Source organism: Mus caroli, chromosome 18, assembly GCF_900094665.2.
Source record: "Mus caroli chromosome 18, CAROLI_EIJ_v1.1, whole genome shotgun sequence".
Lineage (NCBI taxonomy): Eukaryota > Metazoa > Chordata > Mammalia > Rodentia > Muridae > Mus > Mus caroli.
Window position 1 is genome coordinate 53,505,391 of NC_034587.1, and position 24,828 is coordinate 53,530,218.

Sequence of the window (24,828 nt, forward strand, 5' to 3'; positions counted from 1 at the left end):
CCATTCTCATCCCACTCTGGGCCCCTTCTTTCTAGATCTCTTGGGCATCCTACATTTTCCGTCCTAAATCCAAATGATAAACAGGAAGTAGGGCAAGTGCCGTGTAAGGTCCCTATATGTAGTGAGGTGGCTGTCATTACAGCAAGGCTATAGAAGAGGAAAAACAAAGGCATGCATGTTGGAGCTTGGTGGGGTCTATATAAACTAACCAATAATTAGATATGTGCCCTGACATGTTGAGTTTTATAGGAAAAGCAGGAAAGTATATTTGAAACCATGGTTGTACTAGTCAATATGGAAGTATTCTCACCAGACTTAAAAAACGATCTCTAGTTATGGAAAACTCTGGAGGTGAGGGGATTTCAGAAATTATTTTTATTAGGACAGGGAAGAATGGAAAACAGAGGGTACACACCTGGTAGTTAGCTGTGGGGAAAGCATAGATGTAAGCTACTTTCATCCCAGGAGAGGAGAGTGACAGCCGGCACACACACACACACACACACACACACACACACACACGGCCAAAAGTGGGGGAGGGGGCAACTACCTAAATCCAACTAAAAATCCTTTTCATTGACTGGGGTAGTTGATTACAATTAGCGAGAGTTACTATCTATCCATGATACTTAATACATTTCATATACTTAATCATTATACATCTTCCCTGGAAACTAGGAATCATTCCATTTTTCCCAAGAAGAAATCATGGTATAATGTCCTCAAAATGACACAGCTTTCTGGGGGTGGGCGGGGACGCATCAGCAGGTAAAGGGACTTTGACATGCCAGAGTTCCATTCCATGCCAGGACTCCACTGTGGAAAGGGACTCCAAGTAGTCCTCAGGCCACCTTTGACCCCTGAGAGCTCACACACAAAATACAATGTATCAACTGCACATACAAAATCTGAGTTTGAGAAACTCTGTCCCTAGAAAAGCACTCGCTGTCGAGAGAAAGCAGGCAGTGCGCGGCTGGAACCACTCCATGTGAGGTCTGAGAACTTCAAAAAAACCAAAAACCATATCAAACCCGAGGCTGTTATCTTTCTTCTACCTGTAATCCCAGCACTGCGGAGGCTGAGGCCAGATTTTGCCCCAAATTAACCGGGGTGACAAAGCAAAAACCTTGTCTCAGGATCAAAACATCCATCTAGGGACCAATTCTGTCGTGGGGTGGGCTGGGGGGGGGGACCTTTTAAAACAAAACAAAGGTCATTTCAATCATCACAAGTCTAGACTTCTATGAATCTTTATTTTAACGAACCACGACGAGAGTTTATCCCATTAGGTCAAGTCATTGGTGGGCTGTTTCTGATTTTACAAAACCGCACACCAAGAAAACGGACCAGGGACCGCCCATCCGCGTTCATAGCGGATGATTAAAATAAATAAATAAATAAAATCAATGCTGCTTTTTTTTTCTTAATAAACAATCTGTTAGCTTCCACACAACTAGGTGCCCCCGCGGACCGTTTTCCTTCCTAGAGAAAGACACGGGCACGCACTTGGGATCAGCAAACACTGCTGCGAGTGGGACCGCAGGCACCCATTTAGGCCAGGCCTCGGGGTGAGGCTCGGGCGACCGCGGACGCCCGTGGCCGCTCCCGTTTACTTTTGAATTTCCCCGAACGGCGGGCACAGGAGGCGGCGCGGACCCGCCCCGGAAGCCTTCGGCTCTTTCCCGCCATTCGCAGGCCCGGCCCTTCCAAGGGGTCCGCACGGGGCTCCACGAGAGCCGGCAGGCACTGGGTTCCGGGCTAAGGACCGAGCAGCGCTCGGGGGGCCCCTCCCCGCCACGCCCAGCTCGGGGCGCGAGGCCGACGGTTGCCCGAGGGTCAGATTTTGAATTTCCAGGCCGGGCCCGCCCCTCCCCGAGCCGCAGGGGCGCGCCGGCCGATCGCCATTGGTTCGGCGGCGGTCACGTGGGGGCTCCGCCATGTTGCGGAGCGCGGCCCGTGCCACCTCCGCCCCCTGCGCCTCGCCTCCTGCCCGCCTCTCGCCGCCCTCCTCCTCGGCCCGCCCGCCGCTCTGAGCAGCCCGAGAGGAAACAAAGTGCTGCGGGCGGGAGACTCGCGTCCGCCGCGCACAGCCGTCTGCGTCTCCCGGCTGCCCTGGCCTCTTCCCGCGCGCGTCTGCGAGTGTGCGTGTACACTCACAAAGGGCGTCTGGCGGGCGATCGCGGCCCTCCCGCTTCGCTCTTTGTGCGGTAGCCCCGCCGCCACCGCCATCCCAGGTCCGCTCGATCCTCACCGGCCTGTGGTTTGTACCTTCGGTCCCGCCGCCCGCCATGGCGACCGCGACCCCCATACAGCAGCAGCGGGCGGGCAGCCGCGCTAGCGCCCCCGCCACGCCGCTCAGCCCCACGCGCCTGTCGCGCCTGCAGGAGAAAGAGGAGCTGCGGGAGCTCAACGACCGCCTGGCTGTGTACATCGACAAGGTGCGCAGCCTGGAGACGGAGAACAGCGCGCTGCAGCTGCAGGTGACCGAGCGCGAGGAGGTGCGCGGCCGCGAGCTCACCGGCCTCAAGGCTCTCTACGAGACCGAGCTGGCCGACGCACGCCGCGCTCTGGACGACACGGCCCGCGAGCGCGCCAAGCTCCAGATCGAGCTGGGCAAGTTCAAGGCCGAGCACGACCAGCTGCTCCTCAAGTGAGTACCGGCTCGATCGTCACGCCGAGAGGCTTCGGGACGCCATCGGGCGCCGTGCTCCCGGGAGGGACCGCACAGGCCAGGTGCCTCGGCCTTCCGAAGGGGACTGGGCCCCTATGTCTTGAAAGCAGAGTGGGGAATCTAGCGATTTAGAACTGAACAGGGGTGCCTTGGAGGGTGGTCGAGTTGTAGTGACGGTGGGGTCGTGGCGAAAATTTCTAGGTGGCTGGATCTGGGACTTGACCTCGGACCCCAGATTTCCCCCATCTGCAGGCCCCGGGTACGGGGAGCTGATGCTCTTGCGCGCGCTCGAGTGCGCGCCCGTGTTTCCGGCTGGTGGGAGACAAAGCATCTGGTGGGTTTGCTGGGCCGGGTGGACTCGCCAACCGCCCGAAGAATGAATGAGTTCTAGGCGGGAGGAGGAAGGGGAGGGACCGGCCCGGAGCGTCCGCGGCTCCCGGGGGTGGGTCTTGCTTTGGCGCGCTCAGTCTTGGCCCTGTGACATTTTTGCCTGCGATCTGCGCCGGTCTTCCCCGTGCGGGAAGGGCGGGGACTGAGCTGCACTGCACGCCTTTGGCCCAGGGCTAGTTGGGTTTCCTCTCTGGGGAGTTTCCTTTACACTAGAATGTCCTCCGGTGGCGTCCCGGACCTTGGGTGTTCTGCGCACCAGATTCTTTAAACTGGGCTTTCGTAGGCCACGACTGTCGTCCCTTGAGTCCCTGATCGTTCACCCTGCAGGCGGTAGCGCTCTCTTCTTCGATTTAGCCTTCCTATAAAGTAGTCCTTTAACTAGAAACCGTGCTAAGGACCCCGCATACCTGCGGTCTGTGGTACAGTCAGCAGGCCACGGAAGGTCAAAGGGTTTCGAGTATGAGATTGTGTTGACTTGGGGAGAGCTTGTGATCCTAATGGGAGCTGAGTTTTCAGACCAGGGTACACCGTTGCTGTCCTTTTCCTTGCTTTTCTGATGGGTAAACTGTGTAACTGGGTTTGCGCAACAAGTACTGGTGTCACGCTTTTAGAGAGTTGCTAAGTTTCAGTTTGGAGTTCAGTCTTCGCCACAGCCAGCATATTTTGGGGGTTGGTATCTGATTCAGACCGCCCTGGGTTTCTTTCCGTATATCCGAACCCTATTTCCCTGTCTCCCTTTCTCTAGGATTGTGTATACTACCTTGTCAGATATTTAAAGATCGGTAAGAGTGCCTGTTTCCCTTTTGCTTTGGAGACAAGAAGTCGCTTTCTTCACCAACTTGTCTGCACCTCTTGACCTAAAGTTGATACTCCCGCGGCAACCAGGAATCACAGGCTTGCCCACCCAGTTTTTAAGTATATGGGTGTTTTGCCCCATCTATGTCTGCACCACGTGTATTCCTGGTGCCCACAGCGGCCAGAAGAGGGCGTAGAATCCTCTAGAACTAGAGCTATAGACGTGAGTCTCCACGTGGGTGCTGGGAATATGGACCCTGGGAGTACTGGGAGAACATTCAGTGCTGAGGAACTCTCTCCAGCCTGTTTGTTTTTTGAGACAGTCTCACTATGTAGCACTGGCTAGCTTGGCGCTCTCCGTAGACCATGCTGGTCAGTTCCCAAATCAGAGATCCAACTGCCTCTGCCTCCTAACTGGAATTAAGGCTCGTTCTGGAGCCAAGGCCCAGTTGTCTGTCCTTGCGTGTATAACCTTCCATTTCAGTTTCTGGATTCAGCAACATTTGGGGTTATCTTTTGAAGTGACAGTTCACTGATACTGGCATCTCTTCCACTTTTTTTTTTTTTTTTTGGTTTTTCTTTTTTTTAGATTTATTTATTTATTACATGTAAGTACACTGTAGCTGTCCTCAGACACACCAGAAGAGGGAGTCAGATCTTGTTACGGATGGTTGTGAGCCACCATGTGGTTGCTGGGATTTGAACTAAGGACCTTTGGAAGAGCAGTCGGGTGCTCTTACCTGCTGAGCCATCTCACAAGCCCTTTTTTTGGTTTTTCGAGACAGGGTTTCTCTGTGTAGCCCTGGCTGACCTGGAACTCACTTTGTAGACCAGGTTGGCTTCGAACTCAGAAATCCGCCTGCCTCTGCCTCCCGAGTGCACGCCTGGCTCCACTTTTTTTTTTTTTTTTTTAAAAAAGACAGGATCTCGACAATGTAGTCCTGGCTGGCCTGGAACTCCGAGATATCTGTCTGCTTTTAATAGTGCTGGGATTATAGGTGCACCTTACCCTCAGGTGGTGGCAGCCACTGAGGTGCTGGCCTTTAACCTCTGCATTTGGGAGGCAAAAAGGGAGGCAGATTTGTGAGTTCCAAGATAGCTTGGTCTACAGAGTGAGTTCCAGGACAGTCAGGGCTACACAGAGAAACCCTGTTAAAGGCATGCCTCACCTTTTTTTCTCTTACTGCATTTCTTTAAATCTTAGGTGCCTTTGCTTGTAAAACCTGGCCATCATGTGTATTTGTAGAAAGAAAACAAAAGAAAAACAAAATCAGGGCCAGCCCTTGTCTTGGACCCATTGGCAATTTCAGAGATGTTAAAATGTTACACAGATCAAGCATCTGATATGGGCCAGTTACTGTTTCATGGGTTGAGGTCACAGATTAAATAAATAAATAAACCAATGTCCTAGTTTTAGGGTGAGGTAGGGGAAACCATATAGCAAGCAAAAAAAAAACTGTCTTGTGTGGTCTGAGGCACTTTGATGCTAGGGCTCTGATCTTTCTAGAAGCTAAACCATTAATGGTTTTCTACACAGCAGCAATACTGCCACCTGGCTGACAGTAGCTGTAGTTGTAAACGTTATGGATCAATCACCTCTTGGCTTAAGTAGGATTAAACACTGAAAAAGATGACACAGGATTATTGATGTATTGCAGAGCATATGGTATAGTTTGGGTGATAAAACAGTGTAAGGGAATAAAGGTGAGCAGCAGGGAGGAGCACTGTCAGGTGTGTGGGAAGCATGACACTTGAGGCTCCTGAAGAGACCAAGTGCCATCGGGAGTTTATAGTCTTCTAGATTTCTGCTGTCGTGTGTACTTGAAGTGTCAGGATCAGGTGGGTTCCCATTTTGGTTTTTTGAGACAGGGATTCTCTGTTAACAGTGCTGATTGGTCTGGAACTTCCATTTGTAGACACAGAGCCTCCTGCCTCTCCCTCCCAAGCTCTGGGATTAAAGGCATGTACCACCACAATTTTCTCAAAATTTCTTAAAACATGCCAGTGTTTATTTGGACCCGGCATGTCTTTGACAGTTATGTTCCTAAATTGTTCATTTTTCTTGCTGATTGAAAAAACAAATTACCTTCATATCTGCAAACCTTTCAAAGGTCTGTTATAAAAATCTTTCTTACTTTGAACTCTGCTTTTTTTTTTTTTAATAGACAAGGTCTCACTCTATCTGCCTGGCCTGATACAGAGCCTGCCCCTGACTCTTGAGGGCTGGAATTAAAGGTGTATGTCACCACATCTGTTTTTAAGGTGTCTTGTATGCTGATAAATTGGATTGTGTTCCAGTTTTGTCTAGATCATATATTTTCCTTTGGTTTTGATGAGAACTCTGTTGGATAACATCTTTTCAGTAACATAAGTGGAAAGGACAGCAGGAAATTGTCTGGGTAGCTGGGAGTAACTGTCTCATATTTGATTAATAGTTGGTTGGGCAAGATTATTTTAACATTTTGTCTTGGTCCAAGAGAGTGCCGTTTTGTCCCTCTGTCTTCTAGCATTTATTGCTGTCTGTCTTTTCTCTCTCTCTCTCTCTCTCTCTCTTTCTTCTTTCTTTCTCTCTTTCCTCCTCTCTCTCTCTCTCTCTCTCTCTCTCTTCTTTTTTAGGTTTTTTGAGACAGGGTTTCTCTGTATAGCCCTGGCTGTCCTGGAACTCACTCTGTAGACCAGGCTGGCTTCAAACTCAGAAATCTGCCTGCCTCTGCCTCCCGAGTGCTGGGACTAAAGGCGTGCACCACCCCTGCTGGGTGATGTACTGTCTCTTTGGCGGCTCTTTGTGCTTTCTCTTGCTGTGATAGGGCACTGACCAGAAACAACTTGGGGAGGGGAGGATTTATTTCTCCTCCAGGTTAAATTCCATCATGGGGGGAAGCTAGTCAGGAACTCAGGAAGTCCAGCAGGAGTGGAGGGGACACTGCAGGAGAGTCCCTCTTCCCAGGTAGGTCTGTCTTAGGTTTGTGTCAAGTTGACAGAAGCTAGCTGCACAGTCTCCTCTGGTCCATTCCTAGAAAACTTTTGGAAATTTTGTTGCAGGTTTCTGAAGTTGCTGACTGATGGTGTGAGATAGTTTCCTGAGCCCCTGCCCTTCAATCTCAGGCCTTTTGATTCTAGGCTTGGTTTTCTAGTGATGTGGCTGCTTTGGGAAATAGGTCACCTTAGCCTTTCCTCACTCCATTTTTTCTCTTGTCTTTTACACTTCCCCAGACCTTTTTGCACACACCAGGTACTATAAAGTTAAGGACAGGCCTTTTTAATTTTTACTGGAAAATTACCTCAGATTCTTTTTAGATTAGATAATGACCTTAATTTGATTGTATTTTTTGCAATGGGACCTAATTATATAGCCTTGGCTGGTCTGGAGTTCACTGTGGAGAACAGGCTGCTTGGGTTTGAATTTAGAGTCTGCCTCTCAAATGCTTGGATCACAGGTTTGCACCATCACACTCACCCTGTTCATCAGTTTGGGATTTGTGGGTAGGAGTTGTGGATGTGCATCCTCTGGATAGTACATGAAGGTCAGAGGTCAGATCTGTGGGCTCAGTGTTTCCTACCTACCTTTCCACCTGTTCTGAAGGTCCACTGAGTGTTGCCAGGCTTGCCACCAAGCTCCATCTCGACAGCCCATCAATCACTTTCCTGTTTGAAATAGGTTGCCACTATGTCATGTCAGCTGGCCTCAGACAGAGACTGGCCTGGGCCTCCCAAACACTGGGGTTAAAGGCTTGTGCCACCACGCTGGTATATACCATCTTTATTAGTGTCTAGTGAGAGGGCTAGTGACTATTCCATCCTCTTTTAATTAAGTTACTTTTGAATGATAAAGGAAGTATAATTTGGAAAATGAAAAGGAAGGATTGTTTTATTGTTGGTTTGAGTCCATATGGCCCTTGAACTTGTTTAAAAACCTGTACGTTTTTTACTTTGAGCCAATGTTTATGGAGTAATTACTATTGAGGCAGACTATATTATGGAAACAGTTGTAGTATAGTTTTTTTTTTCCTTTTTTTAATCGTCTTTTAGAGCCAGGAAGTGGTGGTTCATGCTATTGATTCTAGAACTCCCCAGGCAGAGGCAGGTGAATCTCTGAGTTTGAGACCAGCCTGGTCTACAAAATGAGTTCCAGAACAGCCAGGGCTATAGAGAGAAACCCTGTCTCGAAAAACCAACCAACCAAACAAACAAAAAGACCCCCCAAAAAACCCAACAAGAACCAAGAAACACCATGACCACAGCAACTCTTAAAAAGGAAAGCAGTTATTTGGGGCTGGCTTAAGTTTCAAAGGTTTAGTCTACTGTCACCGTGGTGGCACAGGCAGCAGTGGTGCTGAAGGAGCTCAGAGTCAACATCTGGATCAGCAGGCAGCAGGGAGAGAGTGACCCTGGGCCTGGTTGGGCTTCTGAAACCCCAAAGCACACACTTCCTCCAACAAAGCCACCCCTACTCTCTCTAAAGAAAAAGACTTTCCCTCCCAATAGTGCTACTCCCTATGAGCCTATGGGGGCATTTTCATTCAAACCACCATAGAGACCTTATCTTAAAAAGACTCCAAATCATCAAACAAGCAAAAAAAAAAAAAACAAAAACAAAAACAAAAACAAAAAAAAAACCCCAACACCTCACCAAACCAAACTCAGAAGCATTCATGGAAATTCTCTGTCCTGCTAGAATCTGCTAACTGCTTACATCCTGTTGAAACCTGGGACCTCAGGCAGGCTTCTTTTGAATTCAGTACAACTCGGACAATTCTTTAACACATGAGCCTTTGGCTGAACCTTTCAAACTGATGTGAAAGTCCAGGAAACAGGCCAGAGGAACTAAACTGTCTAGCCCCTTCCCCTCAATGCTTGCAAAGGAAGGCAGGAAGTAAGCTACCTGCTGGAATTGTTTGTGTAGGTGCAGCACAGTGCAAGCCTTCTTTCCTCTCTGAAGTCGCTGGTTTGGTGTGTTCATTGGTTTGTAAGCTACTACCTCTGATCAGCCTAAGTTAAAGGTTTGCAGCATGCACACATGATCTGAGCCTCAGCTGTTAGCCGGTGACAGAATAGAGGATAGATAGCCTCATTGTTTCTAGGATCCAAAGATGGCTACCAATCAGTTTTCTTTTTGTGTACTTGCATGACAAAGGCATTGGGAACTTAAATGTTTTTAGGATTGATGAAGGCATCAGCAAGTAAAAGGACTTACTGCTCAAGTCTGGTGACCCAAGTTCAGTTCTGGAAACTATGGTAGGAGAGGCCCAACTCCTGAGACCTGTCTTCCGGCCTCCACACAGACTGGCACATGAGCATCTGTGAGCACACACACATGATAAAGATAGAAATTATACTAAACGGAAAGGAGACAACAGACACTTAGGTAGAAAATAAAAAGTACCCATCTGTCCCTTAGAAGTAAGAGCTCAGAGATGGTAAGGTGGCTCATACTAGTTAGTAATCTTTGTGCTTCAGCTGAGAGGCAGGAGGATCACTTGAGTTCAGAGATGGCTGGCCTGGGTTGCAGAGTGAGAACTTGTCCCAGGAAGACAAAACCCAGCCAGTGAGATGGCTCTGCAGGTGAAGGTGCTCAGTTCCTGTCTGGTCCCCAGGGCCCATGGCAGGAGAGGCCGACTCCAGCTGACCTCTGGCTTTACCTCCCGCTTCCTTCTACCCCATAAAACATGCTAAAAATGGAGAAAATGTTAAAGTGCTGAGGAATTGTGTTTGTCATTAATAAAAAAGGAGTTTATGATATAGGCAGGTAGTTTTTGTTACACAGTCTTTTATTGCCATTTTAAATTGCAGTAAATGTGTTCAGAGCCATGAGTTAGCACATTTTACAGACATGATAGGAACCTACCTGTACTGGTCCTGTGGACTGCCATGATCAAAGAAAAAAAACTTTTCACAGACAGAAAGCTAGCCAGTTTCTCAGGCCAGAGAGTGCTACAAACATTCAGGAGTCTCTGGCACACCAGATCAGGTTACTTGTAAATGTTGCATAATTTGCTAGCTAAGCATTAGCCACTGGGTAAAGGCAGGGCAGTTTTACGAATATTTGGTCGTAGCGGCAGCAGCAGCTAAGTTTCTGGAAGCTGACTGTAGCTCTTGGCATTCTTATGCTATTGTTTATGGTGCCTCCGTCTACACTGGAGTCAGAGTCTAATCGTGTTAGCATTTGTGATTGAGCCTCAGTCCTAGGCTCTCCTCAGCTAACCTGCTTGCTCCATCCTTTAAGCATGTTCTGTTTGTGTTGTTTTTTGCTTCCTTTGATCTGTTGGTAGAGATAGAAGCAGGGGGCTTCTGCAGTGAGATGAGGCATCTGCCCTAATCAGCTCATTCTGTGGATAAAGGGCAGTCTAGAGGAGGGCTTGGGTTTCCTGCCATGCTGGACAGAAAGCTGACAGTTAACTTCCCCTCTGTTCTGTTCTGGTTGTTCCTGAACTAGAAGCTTTACTGATACCATCCATTCTGTGAGCTCTGGTAACCCTGCACTGAAGGATGAGGGGTGAGGCTCTGGGGTCACTCAGATGAATGAATGGTGGAGATGCTGTGGTGATTGCTCTAACAGTGTGCTCTGGCCTTTTACATACTGTCTCATTCCGCCATAGCAGTGCCGATCTAAATCGGCTTTTGGATTTCCTGACAGACAGGAAGCAGTCTCACAGAGCAAAATATTTGGACTAGAAATCTTACACAGGACAGATGACTTTCAGGGTGGTAGGGTGCTGTGTTTGGCAGTGGTACCAACTGTGGTTTTCTTGGTGCTGATAGTGTTCAAGGAGGTAATTTTGAATTTTATCAGGAAGGTGCAGTAATTTAGAGGGTGTTTGAAATACTGAGGGTGTAACTTGCTGGTAAGTAGGTGAAGATGGGGCTGGAGAGATGGCTCAGTGGTTAAGAGACTCCTTTAGAGGACTCAGCTCCCCTCTCAGTACCAACGCTGGTGGCATACAACCAGGCATTGGTAGCTCATGATCCAGGAAATTCAACATCTAGCCTTCATAGGCACTCTCACTCACACACACAGACGCACACAGGCAATTAAGAACAAAATACATCTCTTAAATATCTTAAAATTAAAAATATTTTTATATGTATGGGTGTTTTGCCTGCATTTAATATATCTGTGCACCACATACCAGAAGAGGATGCTGGCTCTCCAGGACCTAGAGGTATAGACTGTTGGAGCTGCCATGTGGGAGGTGGGGATTGAACCAGGGTCCTTTAGAAGAGCAGCCAGTGCTCTTAACCACTGAGCCATTGCTCGATTCCCAAATAAAATAAATATATTTTTTCTTAAGAAATGGGTGAGAGTAAATTGTAAATTTTTGAATCTTTCATACAAAGCTGCCTTCCTACTCAATGGGTTAATAATTTAGAAGAAATTAATACCTCTCTCAATCTTTAATACCCATGACTGAACTGTGCTTCCATTTTGTGTTCAGCACACACTGGAACAGACGATGTGTTAAGTCTTTGCAGCAGGTGGTGGGGACAGAGTAGGACACTGTCCCCGATATGTTGCTTACAGTCTGGAATGGGAGCCAGAAGCTAGTGTTAAAGTGTGGTGATGTCAGGCAGCAAGTGCTGGGGCAGCCGCTCACTGGAGCGCTAAAGGAGTGCACTGTCACCCAAGGCTCCTTAGGAGTCAGGAGAGAACTGGAAAGACCCCCTCAGGACCTGGGGAGGCACTGAGGTGGAAGCTAGGTATTGGCTGGAAAAGAAATCTCCCTTCTCAATGGAAACAATTAGTATGCAGCTCCTCGGAGAAGCAGAAATTCATGTAACCAGAGTGTATAACTGGAAAGTTGAGGATTGCATGTTAGTCCCGAGGGACCTCAGGAATCCTAGCGGAGTGACACAGATCTTGCTGTATCATAGACATAAACAGACAAGAACAGCAGTAGGCCATTGGAAGGAATGAAAGCAACCCTTGGCCAGCAGGTTTTAGGAAGGAGAGGAGGTGGGTGTGAGACCCTGTGTGGGCGTGCACGAGGAGCCAGGGCTGACGCAGGGTGGCCGGGAAGGCTCTTTTGAAGGATCCTGCTCTGGGCAGTCATGAGTTAGTGCTGTATGGACTTGGAGGTGGAGATGTCTGTTGGCAGTGTAGAACTCTGAGGTACTGGAGACGAGGCAGAAGGTGCGAAAGACTCAGTGCACGTGATCTCTAATAGTCAGAAAAGGAGTTAGTTAGGTTGGAGAAGCCTAGAAAGTGTTGTTGTCTTAGTGCCTGAGAGATGGTTTGTATTGCAGGGAGAGCCTGGTGTTAGTGAGATGCAGTGGGTGGAGTAAAGGCCCAGCTGCATTTCAAGTGACAGAGTGGACACAGGTGACGGAGTGGACACAGGTCATAGTTTAAGCCACAAGAATGTTGACGGTGAAGGGAGGACGTCTTTACCTTTGCTGTGCTGTCGCTTGAGGCAGAGCTCTGTATACAGTGGGACAGCTGGGCAACTGTTGTGTAGGTGTGTGTGTGTGTGTGTGTGTGTGTGTGTATGCGTGTACTCATGTCTGCATGAGTAGAGACCAAAGAAAAAGGCGAGGTGGCCTGTGCCATCATTCTTCCTTATTCCTTTGAGACACTGACTGAACCTGGCTAGGCAGTGGCTAGCAGTGCGCAGTGATCCCTCACGCTGTCCGCCCGCTCCACCTCCACAGCACTGTGGTTACAGGCACGTGTGGCAGGTGTGTGCTGCTGTCTGAACTCTGCACACTAAGCACTCTCACCCTCAGCCGTGGGCCATGGCTTCAGCCCTCAGGAGACTTCGCATGTGTGTCTCTGCCTGGTACTTTCAGAAGCCAGAAGAGGGTGTTAGGTTCTTCAGGTTGTAGATAGTTGTGAACTGCTGTATGTGGTTGCTGGCACTGATCCTGAGTCCTGGAAGAAGCAGTAAGCATACTTGAAATGAGTAGTCTAGAGCAAATTAGGACATGCTGCTTACCTATGAAAGGCTCCTTTCTCTGTGGACTGACCCATAGTGTGTCTCTTCTGGAGTTTGAGTCTGTCTTCTCAGATACATATTTGCCTTTCTCAGCCCTTTTACTTGCAGCAAGCAGGGTTACTCATTTTGGGTTTTCTTTGGATTTCTTCACCTTTGGTAGTTTCTGCTCAGCTCAGTTCAATGTTGATTAACTTAGGGACACCTTCCCTGACTGCTGACTCAGACTTTTGTGACGTGTGCCTTGGAGACAGGCCACGTGAGACTGTCCAGGTGTGCATGAGTACAGTTCAGGACTTGTGACGGGATGACGGCCTTCATTCCTGTCTTTATACCCTAGAGTAAAGTGCGTTATGGACTGGCTGCCGAACATTCTGCTCTTCCCAGCATCCCTTCTGTACTTATATGTTGGCAGGTCCACTTAGATCATTAGACTTAGGTATTAAAAATAGTCCTTGTGCTGTGTTAGAAATGCAACATGTTAGTCCATGTGACTAGTAGATAGAGAAATGATTTTATTATATATTAGTACATAGTTGGTTCTCTACACCCAAATGAATTCAACTGAAAATACATAAAAATCGCATTTATACTAAACATGTAGGACTCCTGTACTAATTTACCAAATCTAGCAGAACAGCTGTTTCATGAGATTTGCATTGTCTTAAGTGTTACAGCTAATCTAGAGGAGATTTAAAGTACAGAAGAGGCTATGTTATATGTGTTATATAGAAAACCTATACAATATACACCCATATGTATCTATAACCTAGTACTTGGAGAAGGAAGTTACTGGTTTTGGTTATCCATGTAAGAGGGGTCCTAGAACCAATCCTTTATTAATACCAAGGAGAGAAATGTTCTGTGGTTCGTCTTAGTATTTTCCTAGTTTTAATGTGATTTGTTGGGATTGGCTTGTTTCTTACTGGACAATTTATGCTACCTTCAGTGACGTTAGCAGCTCTGACCGTGCCCAGCACAGTGTACTCTTCGAGTGTGTCAGAGGAGGCCCTTCTCATGGGAATAGAGTTCACAAGATTAAGATTCTTCTGGGTGTTTTGTATATTATATGTATTTTAATTGCAGGAAAGTTCATTAGTTTTTCTCATGAGAAGCACGGTGGCTCACGTTCACACAGTATTGAAAGTGATCAGTAACACCGGAGTAAACTCGTCACCGGGAAACTTGAGCCTATTATGAAATCAGATTATTTGGTTTTAGGAAAGCAGATGTGTTTATTTTGAGAACCTGGTCTTTGTCTCTAGTTAGCCTTGAACTTGGAGCAGCCTACAGGTTCAGTGATCATGGGCCTGGAGGTTATTTTATGGGCTCGATGTTTTCTTTGTCTGTGAGTCTGGACTATGTGTCGATAATCAAGCCAAGTAGATTCTGAGCTCTGATTCCGAGTAAGTCCCCAGAACGTTTGCTGTGTGAGTGAGTGAATATGCCTGTGTGTGGAGGGCAGCTGCCTCCGTGCAGCTGTTGAGAGCCACCTTACGGTGGATTAGAACAGGAACAGAGGCTGCTAGGACAGACTGGCTCCATTCTCTAGGTAGAATGGCCCTGATCCCGGCAGTTTCACGCTGCCTTGCTCACCTTCTAAAACCAGAATTCAGCGGGCAGAGGGAACTTCTGAGTTCAAGGCCAGTCGGGGCTACAGAGAGAAACCCTGCAAAACAACAATGAAAAGTACTTGTTTGTGATGATTAGGAATAATTTTTTTTTTTTTTTTTTTTTTTGGTTTTTCGAGACAGGGTTTCTCTGTGTAGCCCGGGCTGTCCTGGAACTCACTTTGTAGACCAGGCTGACCTCAAGCTCAGAAATCCATCCGCCTGCCTCTGCCTCTGCCTCCCTAGTGCCGGGATCAAAGGCGTGCACCACCACGCCCAACTAGGAATAATGGTTTTATAGAGAATGATTTGTATTGTGGGAACCAAATGAAAAGTTAAATGTTTATCTTTATCCCCCAGAATTGATCTGAGTGCCAATGGTCCTATAATGATCTTATTTCTCACTAGCAAACTTAGCAATTTTATTGAACACAAAATTTTTTGACTTTGTCCATGTTAATGCAGTACAGTATTATAAAAATCTTAGGCAGATTTCATGTAGATTTAGTTTTTAGAAATTAACATGGGGCTGGAGAGATGGCTCAGCAGTTAAGAACACACTGCCTGCTCTTCCAAAGGTTCTGAGTTCAATTCCCAGCAACCACACTCTCACAGCCATCTACAATGAGGTCTGATGCCCTCATCTGGCATGCAGTTATACATGCAGATAGAGCACTCATACATTAAATCAATAAAAGTAAATCTTAAAAAAATTAACATTACACTTTTTTCAGAGGTTGTTCTGCTGACCCAGACATCTATAATGTAGTTCTCTCACTTCTTACCCGTTTGTAGTTGTTTTCGAGATGGGGTTTCACTGTGCAGCTGTGGCAGTGCCTGGACTTGCTTCCTGCAGTCGACTAACCTGTGGCAGTCTGCTGAGTCTGCTTGAGCCCATCCCCACTTTAAGATAAGGTTACTAATTTAAGCTGGTCTTGAGCTTGCCACCCTCCTGCCTCATTCTCTTGGACATATAATTAATTAATGTTCTATGTGTGTGTGTGTGTTTGCATGCATGTAGAAGCCAGAGGTTTCAGCATCCTAACTCAGAACTTGTCCTTGATTGAGACAGGGTCTCACCGGGATTGGAAGCTTGCCAAGTAGGCTAGGCTAGCTGACTAGTGAGCCCCACAGATCTTGTCCCCAGTACAAGTTAGAAGTAACTCATTAGCTCCTTAATATAATTTTTATACATTATCTTTTTGGATATGAAAAACAAATAACTAACACAAAAGTACTTAGGAAAGTAAAAATTAAGACATTTGTGTAAAAGGATCTGAACCCAAGCATTTTTCTAGATCTTCACGTGCGCACGCGTGCGCGCACACACACACACACACACACACACACACACACACACACATACATACACATATACATGCACACACTTACACATACATACACACACACTTACACATACACATACATGTGCGCACACACACACACACACACGATTCTCTACCCTCGGTGGTCTAAGTGTGGGATTATAATATATAATAAGCATCCCTGTGCTTATTATGATTTAAGTATTTGTTCCTAGATTTTTGGCCTGTTGATTTTGTTTCATACAAAATCTTAGCTCTCCTTTTAATTGACCTGTCTAATTTTTTTCATGTGTTTATTGTTATGGTTGGGTATGGCTAAGCATACTTGTGATCCCAGCATTTAGGAGATGGAGGCAGGAGGATGAGTTCAATGCTAGATATATGGTGTGTGTGTCTATGTGTCTCCATATATATGGTTAAAAGCTAGCTTGACTGTACTCAAAAGGATAAAGTGTCAAGAAATCAATATATAAGGCTGGGTGATGGTGGCGTACGTTTTAATCCCAGCACTTAGGAGGTAGAGGCAGAGGCAGGTGAATCTCTTAAGTTCGAGGGCGGCATGGCATGGTCTACAGAGCGAGTTCCAGGACAGCCTGGGCTACACAGAGAAACCTGTCTTTGAAAAAAGCAAAAACAAAACCCAGAACATAAATACATACATATGTGCATGCATACAGTCAAGAGACCATAGAGGAACATGTTTCCTGACATGATAGGCTTACATGATAGTTCATTTTCAGATGGCTATTATTGTCAGGTACTAAGTATTCAATGATTTTCTGAAGATCTTCATTGAAATTTTCTTTTGTGGATGGTCTCACCTTGTAGTTCTGGCCAGCCTGGAATTCATTTGCTATCTCAGACTTGACTGGCTTCTGCCTCCCAAATGCTAGGATTAAAGATGGTGCCACCATGCCCAGCTCCACTGAACATTTATTTCGAGTAAGGGTGTGGAGCCAGTGGTGATGCATCCTGTTTCATAAACCCTGTTTCAGAGCTAAAGCCGGGGTGTAAATGGTGATCTGAAACCAAGTCAAGGCTGAACTGCTCATCGCACGCCCCGAGCGCACCCTCATGTACAGAGGTCACTGCATTGCTGTAGAGGTAGCAGTCTGTAGAGTAGCTATTGGCTCCTCCCTGTATAGTGGCCTTATGGTAGCATACTTCTGTGTTTTCTGTGATAACGCTGTGGCCCGAGGAGGAGAGGAGCCATGTGTGAACACAGAAAAGGGAAGCACATGGAGTTTGGAAAGTACTGAGTGATCACTTGTACTTAGTGTTTTAGTCTTTCAGGCCCTGGGGAGTGGGTGTGTCCCTGGCAGTGGTAGTTGTGTTAGGAAAGGACAACTACACCCTGTCACATTCTGCTATAGAATGTGAGTGGACAATTGCCAGCTGATTATTTCTTTAACAGGTTAGATGTATTTAATTGCTTAATGTTTCTGGTAACACTCAAGCTTTCTTGAAAGGAAAGCTAACTGGGGGGGGGGCCGGAAGTTCTTTATCAGGATAGAATGCCAACTACATTTTATAAAACTGCTTAGCTCTTGGATGCAGTTGGGGTTTTGGTTCTTGTGTGAAGTATCTGAAAAAAATGTTTTATGACTTGTTTTCAGTAGTGTGCATATTTGTAGCATTAGATTCATGTTCTGAATTTAATTGAAAACATTATGATCTATCTGGAATTAGAAGTAGTTGAGTTAAGCTGATCAATAGCACCGTAAAAGTCTCCAGCCAAGGAAGAGTCAAAGAGATGTACTGCAGCACCTTAATGGCTGCTCTCAGTAATGCTCCTGTCTGAGTTGGTCTCTCCTTTGACAGTATCAGATGTCATACCGCTTAAGTGATACTATGTGTTTCGGAATTCCAGCCTGCAGTTTCTGTACTTTGACCACATGCTGATAATACTTGGACTGTCCATGTTATGTTTCATGAATGAGAAATAAGAAAACAATTAGAAATCTACGACAAGATTATGTTCAGATTGTTAACTCACAGACTGAATGGCCCTCCTCTGCCCTTGGCATTGGCCACTAGTCTGACATAAAACTCACTGATTGGCGCTTATCTGGAGATGTGTGTAATCTTAAGAATGTTTTCATGATTCATCGACATTGGCAGGATGAGAGGGTGGAGATTTGGGAAAGTGAATTTCAGAGGTGATAAAAGTATTACAGCCTTTTTCTTAAACGACCTTTTCTGCAGGATGAAAGGCCAGGGTGAGGCTTTGGGGAGGGTGTTAGTCGGTACTATAATTGCACTCTGGGCTCTGTATGACAGGCAGGCATGAATACTCTACAGCCTCAGGTTCATTAGACATTTATTTAGCAAGACCATGGCTGTCTTCAGGTTTGCTGTATAAAAACTTCAGGAATAATAAAAGAGGCCTTGCCCTTCTTTGGGTCTTCAGCCTTTTGAGGGAGCTAAGCAGCCCGAATAGAGGAACCTGTGTCTTCAGTGCACATCAGTGTGCTTCATGTATAGAGGTGGCCATGCCTTTTTCTCCTTTTATCAGAGGCTGGCTGGAAGCATCCACATTTCTGTTATTGTTGGGACTGAAGAGGAGAGGAGAAAGATGCATGAATACAGAACATTTGCTTGGAGTTGGGAGGTACTTGGGATATAAGGACAGCTGCAGGGAATATGTGCCACCAGCTTCCCTGCAGGCCTGTCCACAAATGCATTTCATTCTTTTCCTAAAGCTCCAGACAGATGCATTCATGAGCAAAACCTAGACCCTTGGTAATACTCGGTTATGTTGGGGATTGGTTCATGAGCAAAGCCTAGACCCTTGGTAATACTCGGTTATGTTGGGGATTGGTTCATGAGCAAAGCCTAGACTCTTGGTAATACTCAGTTATGTTGGGGATTGGTTCTAATGCTTTGATTCAACAGGCAATCTGCGTGTCCAAATGCTAAAGGTCCTTGTCCCCAATTTTTTTTTTTTTTTTTTTTTGATCAATCAATAAAGATACCAGTGAGCTGGGCGGGGGTGGCGTACACCTTTAATCCCAGCACTCGGGAGGCAGAGGCAGGTAGATTTCTGAGTTCTAGGACAACCAGGGCTACACAGAGAAACCCTATCTCCAACCCCCATTCCCCCTCTACCAAAAAAGGAGAACAGGTTTCTAGTTTCTGATTGCCTGCCTAGTTTGCAGCCCTGTGAATCCTGTAAGCCCTTGCTAGAGCACATCCTGGCAGTGTAGGGAGGATGTCAGTGCTTTAAGAACTTGACCTTAAGAGACAGACACTGTCAGCATCTCCTTCATTTTTCTATTTTATGTCTTACTTGGTTTTGGTTTTGGTGAAATGACTAGTCATATAAACTACTGCACAGTAGCTTTTGACTTTTCCTGATTTCTGTATTCCACAAAGTATTGTGTCTTAACTTGGTATGACAAGGAGTTCTGAGCTCTGCGTGTATCACTCATTGCATCAGTGAATGGGATACATAGTGATATCATGTAGAAAGAACATGGTCATTTAACGCCTGCTGTGTGTAGGCTCATGGCTCCCACAGAGTCACCATGTTGTGCTTTGTAATTTATACACTAGACAGTGCTGTAGTGGTTTCTGTAATTTGTGCCTTTTGTAAATATTATGTAAACTATAAAATGTGAATAGATTTTTTTTTTTTTTTTGATTTGCTTTCTATGAGTGAGTGTTTTACTCACATGTATGTCAGTTTGCCACATGTATGTCTGGTGCCCCCAGAGGTCAGAAGAGGGATCTACTGGAACTGGCGTTAGGGAATTAGTTTGTGGGCACATGGAGATGCTGGGAATAGAATCTGGGTGCTTTGCAAGCAACAAATGCTCCCCCTCCTGAGCCATCTCCAACTTCTAATTTTTTTTTTTTTTTTTTTAATTTAAGGGCTGGAAACATCTTAGTTGGTAAGAGTGCTCGCCTTGCATGTATGAAACTTTAGACTCTGTTCCCAGAACACAGTAAGATTGGGTGTTCCTATGTGTCTGTAATCCTAGCACTTGGAGATGTAGGCAGGTAGCTCTTACTTCAAGGTTGTCCTTGGCAAGGCTGATATGGACTACATGACTGGCTGTGAGTGACCAGGAGGGAATTCTGTTTTAAAAGAAAGGTGTGTGTTTGTGTGTGTTTGTGCGTGTGCGGACTTGCCTGCCTGCCTTCTTGCATGTCTGTCTTGTGTGCCTGAGTGTCTGAGAATGCATGTACATGTGCACACGTGAGTTTGTGTGTATATCTGTCTGAGATGTGTGTGAGTAGGGTTCAGAGGAGGGTGTCAGATCTCTTGGAGCTGGAGCCAAGTGTTTCTGGGATTCTGTTCTAGACCTCATGGTTGAGTAGGAAGCGAACCGAACCATTTTTCCAACCCAAACAAGGTTTTTGCTTTAAGTCAATTTTTAAACTGTGCCGGTGTCCCTTCTGGACTAGTTTTCAGCTAAAGGCTGCCATCTTGTGGCCCTAAAAATACAGGGCTCAGGACAAAAGATTCTGTTGAGATTATGACTGCCATTCCACAGAGAGTGAGGGGTCTTCTCTTGGAATTATTAAATTACCATTGAGTCAATTTCCCTAACATTAGCAATACTCGAGTTTAAATTAAGAGCAAGATTTAGAATCTTGATATTGCGAAGGCTTTCCTGTAAAGTTAATGATAAAGATTTATTTAAGTTACACTCATTATGTCTTTTAAAATGTAATTGTCCAAGTAATTATTCTGAGTTTGGTGGAACACATACCCTTTACTCTCCCTAGTCCTCAGAGGCATTCTAGGATCTGAGTTTGATACCAGCCAGATTCACAGAGAGCATTGCAGGTTGGTAAGGGTTACCTAGAGCGACCCCTCCACTCCTTTAAATGGATTAACGCTGTACAGCAGTGAATATTACTTTCTAACACAGAGCCCCCATTTAACTAGGGGGGTTTCAGATCACCTCTTATGTTAGAAATAGGTACGTACAAGCTTCTTGGCACCGGCTACCTGTTACGAATAGCAGAGGTCTTATGTGAACGAGAGTTATGCTGACATCTATGTCTGCATCCTGCATTTGTATCTAGGGCTTCTGGGGGCTGGACGAAGGTGTCTGATTTCATGGGACTGAAGTTAACAGATGACCACCATCTGGGTGGTAGGGTCCTTGGTAAGAGCAGCCAGTGCTTTTAACCCTGAGCAGTCTCCCGTCCCCAGAGACTGGGTCTTTGTCCCACAGTCATTAGTTAACACGTGATGTGGGGAATGTCATCTACCCAGACTCTTGATCTGACGCTCCTGGGTGATCCATCCTCAGGCAGCCGCTGCTGAAGCTGCTGTGGTTTCTCCCTTAGGCGGGCAGGAAGTCCTCAAGGCGAGGTTCTGATTGTGTTCTTCTGATGTTACAGTTATGCCAAGAAGGAATCTGATCTCAGTGGAGCCCAGATCAAGCTGCGAGAGTATGAGGCGGCACTAAACTCTAAGGATGCGGCGCTGGCTACTGCCCTTGGGGACAAAAAGAGTTTAGAGGGAGACTTGGAGGATCTGAAAGATCAGATTGCCCAGGTAAGATTTTGCCCTGATCTATGTTTGGCTGGTTAGTTAGTTGGTAGTTGTAAGTCATGAACTGTGGATTGATTTTTTTTTTTTTTTAAATAAACTAACTAACTAACTAACTAACTAGTTAATTTTGTAGCCCTATTTGTGTTCTTCAGTGGCTTCCCCAGAAGACAGTCTAGGTAGCGCCATACAGAGCATGGCAGCTCCTCCCCAGCTTCTGGTCTGGGCTTCATAGATCTCGCTGCTTTCCTGGGTACTCTCCCCGTCTGCTTTCAAAGCCTGTTTCATTCTTGCACCAGACACAAAGTGGGAAGAGAGGTCACCCACACTGGAAACATGACAGTGCTTAGCTATAAATCCTTAGTTCGGATTTTGAGACCTGAAGGATTGCCTTCTTCATTGGCTACATTGATAGGTGATCTGATGTGACCCCCTGGGGGAGAACCAGCAAATGGTCCCAAAGTTAAAATGATATAATCTTGCTAATAAATACAAAGAACTCTAATGTCTTAAATGATTACTAAAGAATTGCTATATCATCTTTATCATTCTTTTTCCTTATAGCTAGAAGCATCCTTATCTGCCGCCAAAAAGCAGTTAGCAGATGAAACTTTACTTAAAGTGGATTTGGAGAATCGCTGTCAGAGCCTTACCGAGGACTTGGAGTTTCGTAAAAATATGTATGAAGAGGTAACTGCATAAAGATTTTGTTTGTTTTGTTTTTCTTTTTTTTCTTTCCCCCAAGACAGGATTTCTCTGCATAGTCCTGGCCACCCTGGAGCTCCCTCTGTTGCCTAGGCTGGTCTCAACCTCAGAGATTTGCTTGCCTGGCTTCCCGAGTGCTGAGACTAAAGGTGTGCACCATCCCTGCCTGGAAATGTTTCCTTGGAAAGGGGACAGAGGCTGGGCATGGGGACTTGAATATTAGCTTAGGAAAGTTAGGATTTCAGGGTCATCCTTGCCATGTAGTTAGTTTGAGAATAGCCTGGGCTACTTTAGACATTATCTCAAAAAACCATGGGCTGCTAAGACGCCTTATCAGGCATTTACTGTTGAGCCAAACAGTCTGCATCTGATCCCTAAGCCCACGTTGTGGAAGGAAAAACCTACCGCTGCAGATTGTCCTCTGTCCTCTGTAACAAAGCCGCACACAGGAAAGACAAAAACAAACACGTATAATTTTTTTTGCCATAAGGAAAGGTAGCTAAATACAGAGATGCAAGGAGATGCCTTACAGATAACTGTACAAGATATGTTTCCCTTTTAATGGTTGAGACGGCAATGAAGAAATGGAGGTAAGATGCAGTTAGTACATGGCATTACTAGGTGATAACGGTAGCAATATGCACCTAACCTGTGCGTGAGGTCAGCACTGTAGAAAGACACACAAACACTTTGAGCTATAGTGTCCCCTTGTGGCTTCCTTAATTAGTCACTCAAGAAAATATCTTCATAGGGAGAGCTAAAAGAGACGATTTTTATTAGTGGGCTTATGTATCTAGCCACAAATTGTCTGTCCCAGGTTATTTGGTGTGTGTGTGTGTATGTGTGTGTGTGCACATGTGTGTGCACACGCACTTGGTTTTTTTGAGACAGGGTTTCTCTGTGTAATAGGCCTGGCTATGCTTAAACTCACTCTATTTATCAGGCTGCCCTTGAGCTCAGAGATCCACCTGCCTCTGCTTCCCAAGTGCTGGGATTAAAGACGTGCATCACCACTGCCTGGCAGGACACTTCTTAAAACAGTGAAGGATCACAACTGTCACTTGTGTTCATTAGTCAAGAGTCATTGCTATGGACAAAACCCTGCCTGCATACATTGTTACTGATAGTGTAACATCCGATTCTAAAAGAGTCCGGTAAATTTTACTGTATCTAAGAAAATGTCTTTTTTAGAGGTGTCCGTAGGGATTGCCAGTAAAGCAATTTAGAAACACAAACTGTTTGGTGTTTGGTGTAGTGTATTGTCTACAGCTGCGTGGCACTTTAAAAAGTCATCAGGCCATTCCTTGCCATCAGAGAGATGAAATAGCTGTAACCCATGAGAAGAGTGGAGAGTTCCTGGTACGTGGGGTACCGCCATCATGTCGTTAGTCACACACACTCCAGACCTTCTGCTTGAAAACTAAAGGGTAACAGTGTAATGGTGGACCTGTTTTGAGTCAGGACAGGCACAGAGGTTAGTGTATCAAGTACGAGATGACCTGGAGTTACTCAGGCCGCTGCTAGTGCCGCTCTTGGAAGCAGTTTGGTTTTATGTTCTTTTTCTCCCTGCAGGAGATCAATGAGACAAGGAGGAAGCACGAGACTCGCCTGGTGGAAGTGGACTCTGGGCGTCAGATTGAGTATGAGTACAAGCTGGCTCAAGCCCTGCATGAGATGCGGGAGCAGCACGACGCGCAGGTGAGGCTGTACAAGGAAGAGCTGGAGCAGACCTACCACGCCAAGGTGAGCTTGCCGGGATGTGTGCACATACAGTCAGCACCTCAGTCACACAGCTGAGGGAGGACGTGTTCCTTTTCTAGGTTTCTCTTCTAAGATTTATTTATTGATTTTATGTATATGGGTGTTTTGTCTGCTTGTACAATTGCACAGCAGAAGAGGGCATTGGATTCCATGAAACTATAGTTATAGATGCTCGTGACGATGGACTGTGGGTGCTGGAAGAGCAGCCAGTGCCTTTAAGTGCTGAGCCAGCTCTCCAGCCCCAGTAACCATTTTTAAAAACCAGAACCAGAGGCTAGAGAGATGATGGTGCAGTAAAGAACACTGGCTGCTCTTCTAGCTAGGGGCTATGAATTTAATTCCCAGCACCCAGATGGCACCTCACACCCATCCGTAATTGTAGTTGTGTGGGATCTAGTGCCTTTCCCCTGCATTCAGTATGGTGCACAAAGATATGTGTAAGCAAAATACCCATACATGTAAAATCACAGATGAAAAAAAATTAAAAAAAAAAAAAGCTTTAGGAAGTTTAAAAAATGATTTTCTTCTTTAGGAATAAGATAAAATGAGTATATTCTTTTTTAAAAATTTTATGTATTTATTTTATGTATATGAATACACTGTATCTGCATAGAGGGTTATGAGCCTTCATGTGGTTGTTAGGTATTGAATTTAGGACCAAGACTTGCTCTGGTCAACGGTGCTTGCTCTGGTCGGCCCGCTAGCTCAGTCCCTCCTTGCTCCAGGCCAAAGATTTACTTATTATTATGAATATGTACACTGTAGCTGTCTTCAGACTACTGGTGGTTCAGTGCTCTTACCCGCTGAGCCATCTCACCAGCCCGAGTATATTCTTAATGTGGCTTCATTAAACTGAATGCTCCTAGGATGGAGATGGAGACGAGGTTATTCCAGTGTCGTTAGACAGAATGCCTGAGTCAGTGGTCTCGCATGTCACATCTTGAGTAGTTAAGCCCAAAGTGTCTCAGTGCTTTCCTCTCCCAGGTACGTCTGCCCCTTTCCACATACTGCTTCTATTTTTGACTTCCACATTGCTTTGTCTGTAAATTGTCACTCCCTGTGGGTGGTTTTTGCTTTGTTTTATAGCGGGGCCAATTGGAAAATCTGACAGTGTTCTCTTTAGAGGTGGGGAATC

The 24,828-nt window shown here is 45.9% G+C and overlaps 1 protein-coding gene across 2 annotated transcripts in view; it reads left to right on the forward strand.

Moving 5' to 3' along the window:
• Window positions 1-1,982: 1,982 nt before the first annotated feature.
• Lmnb1 (lamin B1) overlaps window positions 1,983-24,828 on the forward strand; it is a 42,687-nt gene continuing 19,841 nt past the window's right edge. Inside the window, exons 1-4 of one of the 2 annotated variants that reach the window (XM_021150337.2) lie at window positions 1,983-2,650; window positions 21,077-21,233; window positions 21,792-21,917; window positions 23,505-23,675. In XM_021150337.2, the coding sequence (XP_021005996.1) occupies window positions 2,289-2,650; window positions 21,077-21,233; window positions 21,792-21,917; window positions 23,505-23,675 (816 nt within the window). In that variant the 5' untranslated portion in view covers window positions 1,983-2,288. Of the gene's footprint in view, window positions 2,651-14,125; window positions 14,190-21,076; window positions 21,234-21,791; window positions 21,918-23,504; window positions 23,676-24,828 lie in introns of those variants that run through there. The other variant, XM_021150338.2, reaches the window with a different exon arrangement.